The sequence below is a fragment of the Formica exsecta genome, unplaced genomic scaffold (assembly GCF_003651465.1).
Source record: "Formica exsecta isolate Colony F162 unplaced genomic scaffold, ASM365146v1 scaffold1024, whole genome shotgun sequence".
Taxonomy (NCBI): domain Eukaryota; kingdom Metazoa; phylum Arthropoda; class Insecta; order Hymenoptera; family Formicidae; genus Formica; species Formica exsecta.
In genome coordinates, this window is record NW_021848364.1 from 1 (window position 1) to 4134 (window position 4134).

The window sequence follows — 4134 nt, forward strand, 5'->3', positions numbered from 1 at the left end:
TATGTGTCTGCAAGCAAAATCACATTTTAAGTTGACGTACAATTAGAATCTTTGGTCCACTTTAAGAAAAAACAAACTTTCTATAGTAGATTAAAACATTAAAGTTTTATCGTATTTATAACGTCCCAAAGATGCTTTCTGTAGAATAAAAAAATAAACATATAATATCAAAGTATACAAAACTAAAAACAAAACTGGAGTTTCGAACGATTATGTAATGCAGTCTTATGACTCTTTAAAGAAAAAAAGCAACCATTGTGCGGAAATTAAAGAAAATGATAAAAATGGTGTATGGTCACTTCAGTATTTGTTTCTTTTCGATATTAATGACATGTATCACAGAAAAGCATAAAAACTAGAAAATAAAGGAATCATCATCATATGTTCCATCTGCATAATGATGCTTAGTATAAATGACCATCATCCCATAGTCTACGAAGACTACAAAAGTAAATCTTATCGTATTGAATATCTTATCACGGTTTTTCATTATTATAAGTATTATTATTATTATTATTATTACTTCTTCTTTTCTTATTGTTATTATTACTTATTATTGTACGCTCGTATATTGCACGGAATTCTTTGGCTCTTTCTGATGAAAAAAAATCATTCAAAAGTGTTGGACCTGTGATAATGTGGAACGAGCAGCCTTCAAACACCATTGCCTTTCGAATAGCTGGCTGGTCTTCTTTTCAGCTAATTAAACGATTACGTTGATCTGTCGGAATCTCGATTGAAGCAAAGATCTTCCATTTCAGCTAGCGATGTTAAAAACTGTATTTCTAGACGAGCTCTTTCTCGATATGGCAGTTTTCGCATGCCTTCTCCCAGGCGGACAAGAAATCCGTCCAGCGGATCAATCGCTTGCGTTGCCGGCTCTCTCAAGGCTTCTATCAAAGCTGCTTGCAAGGCAGCATCATTTTTTTCTCTGAAACACGAACGCAAATATATCAACATACATGTTGACATTGAAAATGTTTCATTACGGCACATTAATATGTAAGGATCTTAAATAAAAAATACTTACTTTTCACAACAGGCGGCTCGTGATCGTCGATGGAGTTTTGTGCCGATTCTACAAAAAAATTAAAATGTTATTCCCGCAGTAATTAACCCTTTCGTTACTACGGCCTACTATAGTTGCCCGCTACGAAGCGACCTCCTTATACTACGGGCGACTACAGTCGCCCGACGCATAGCGCGCACATTTTGAAATAATAAGCATACAATATACATCTTATCAGCATTGCAGCACTTGAGAAAGCTTATTTATCTTTTATTTACTTCAAGCTCGATGCTCTTTTTTTTATTAGAAAGAATAACAATATATTAAACAATCAAATATGATTTAGGCATAATAACTTTGAAGTATGCGCGCGGATCGTATCGTATAATGCATTTCGCGGCAGAGACGGCTGTTAAAACAAAAGGGTTAAAAGGAACTCTAACAGATGAAAATATAAATAAACAAACGTTTCGATCCTGTGGCTCGTGTCCGTGTAGGTACTCTTCTTTGAGTTGATGTCCATGAAAAATCTGTCGTGGGTGATGGGGTTCGTGAAAGAACGTCGATGGAATCAAGCGTCTGTGAAGAAATATTTGTGGGTGTCGACGTCCGTGAAGGAATATAAGAAAATGCCGGTGTCTGTGGAGAATTGTTGATAGCCGAAATCTGAAGCGTCGTCGAAGGCTTAGCTAAGGTATTACCCTCGTGTTGCTCGTTTCCTGTGTCAAGTGAAGTATCTACTTCACTTTTAGCACTGGAATCTGTCAACGAACTCACTGTCCTGGAATATATTAATGAATAGGTTACACATGTGACAAACTCTTTTCAATTTCTGACCAAACAACAGGAGTGATATATGTACATGTGAATGTTAAAGAGTAAGAACTTACGGCCGTGTCTGCAATGAATCGTTCAGGAATCTCATAAGTTCATAATATTGAAACCTTGACTTATTCTCGGTAATGACATTAGCAGCAGTACCTGCCGATCCGCTGGGCACGTACGCCCGAACCTTTTTGCGGGCTTTTATGTAGTTGTCTCGTAGATATTTCCATCGAGCCTTAGCCTCTTCTGAACTGAGGGATCCTTGAAAAATAATTTAATTTTAAAGCTCATTTACTATAAACGACAAAATAAGAGTAAGGTCCTTCTACAGATGATGAAATGTACCTCCTAATATGTTTGAAACTTCCACCCATAATGCATTTTTGCGCAACATGGTTCTCTCCGAAGCAGGTACACGAAAGTCGTAAAGCCCACGTTTGCTTCTAACTGCTTTAATCAACAGTTCATTCAAATTTTCTTTTTTGTCAACAACTTTGGGTTCTTTTCGACTGTTAAATAATTATATTATTTAATTTATGTTCGGGAGTCGATCTCGACGAGATCGCCCGAATCTTAAGAAACGCTCAGAGATGAGCGAGAAGCGGTGTGTAACGCGAATCCGTAGATCCGCTGGAGGATAAGGAGATTGAGAAAAGAATCGAGTGCAGATTGTTAGTAATGTTCCTTTTATTTTGAATAATAGGAGCGAGCGACGGCACGTATTCCGCGATTCCGACGGAAATCTTCAAAATGTCCTGTTAATGACTGCCCTTTTTTCGCGGTTCGGAAATCTTGATTAAGAGCTTCTTGCTAGAAACTCTCGCGAAAACGGAAATCTTGACCGCGAACGCTGGATGGAATTTAGCGCGAGGCAGAGGACATTCGCGATGCGGATAACGAGCGTCGACTCTCGAACTCCAAACAATTAACTTTCACAATATCTGAGCACTAAATAATGAAAGAACACGAATTGAGATGTGACCAAATTGCTCGCCGCGAGAATATGAATGCGATATTATGCGAGACAATTCGGACCGAATATGAGACGAGTAAGCCTACTGCGTACGCGACACGAGCGAGAATAAGCGAAATGCGAATGCGAAAAGTCGATGAATTTCGACCGGCTCGAATCGTTGTCGTAGGCAGACTAAATCGACCGACCGCGGAAACTCGCACTCTGCCGATCTGAATACGCAATTATCAACCAACTCTCAACGATTGTCGGTGGCATTACAGATTCGTGGAGAGAATTCCACAATACCTCGCATGTCTCAGATACTATTTTTGAAACAGTGTTTATTCCAATCCTAAATGCATAAGATATTGAGGCCATACTGTCACCGGAGGCTAAGTAACGCAAACATACTAGAAGCCGTGCACGAGCCGGTATTGGATCTCGAACAACAGTCTGTTTTTCAAGGAGAGGCCCAACAATATTCAGCAATTGATCAAACATTTCTATAGACATTCTACAGTAATTGTAGAACATTTCCAAATCTTGTAGCTCCATTTCTTTGACCAAATTGTCACTGGCTCCTTGCATATGTCTTCGCAATTGTGTGAATATTGGGCGAACCCATATTCTCTGACTATGTTCTTCTTCACGCTTCACTAGAAGTTTCCATAGTGCAATGAGTTCCAATATATTCCGTTTTCCAACTTTCCGGCGTTGAAGCGTTTGTTTTGTCTTCCTCCACTTCTGCAATCGTATGCCAATAATCGCTAATATGTGATTAGAATCCATATTCAAGAGATCCCATGAACTCTCGAAAAACGAGTATTTCAAATATACTTATAATTTAATAAAGATTAAAAAAATAAAAAATTTAGGTTCTTTTAGGGCAGAGGGACTAAGTACACGTGACAAAAATAATGAAAAAATTACCTTCTTTACTTTCAAAATTTCCAGTAGGCAACGAAAAAGATTAAATGTAACGACTCCGAGTTTAACAACAGATTATGCTATTATTTATTGCAATCTTAACCATGCATACGACTACATACATTGCGCTTCCACACATTCATACATGCAAAGTACCCCATTTTCATGGCGCGTATTTAGCAATACATCTAAATAATAACAACCAATCGAGAATCCATTTAGTATTTCTGCTCTGTTGTACAACAGAAGGCCTGATCTCTTATTGGTTAAGCTTGTTACGCTTTACGCAAAATTTTACGAAATATGCTCCATGTGCATGGCGACTTTTTAAATGGCGTAAGTTTTGGCATATTACTAGAATATGCAGGTTACGCGGCGGTGGCGCGTACGTATCTTACGCCGCATGGGGAGGCAGCCT

At 38.4% G+C, this 4134-nt stretch overlaps 1 protein-coding gene across 1 annotated transcript; it reads right to left on the minus strand.

Annotated features, from left to right (window-relative positions):
- Positions 1-128: 128 nt before the first annotated feature.
- On the minus strand, positions 129-4019 carry LOC115233043. Its single transcript, XM_029803255.1, has 6 exons — positions 3040-4019; positions 2180-2343; positions 1900-2095; positions 1477-1790; positions 1031-1078; positions 129-931 (listed from the first exon to the last, which is right to left on the minus strand). Exons 1-6 carry the CDS (start codon positions 3576-3578, stop codon positions 897-899), a joined length of 1296 nt encoding a protein of 431 aa, XP_029659115.1. The 5' UTR covers positions 3579-4019; the 3' UTR covers positions 129-896.
- Between the last annotated feature and the right edge of the window lie 115 nt (positions 4020-4134).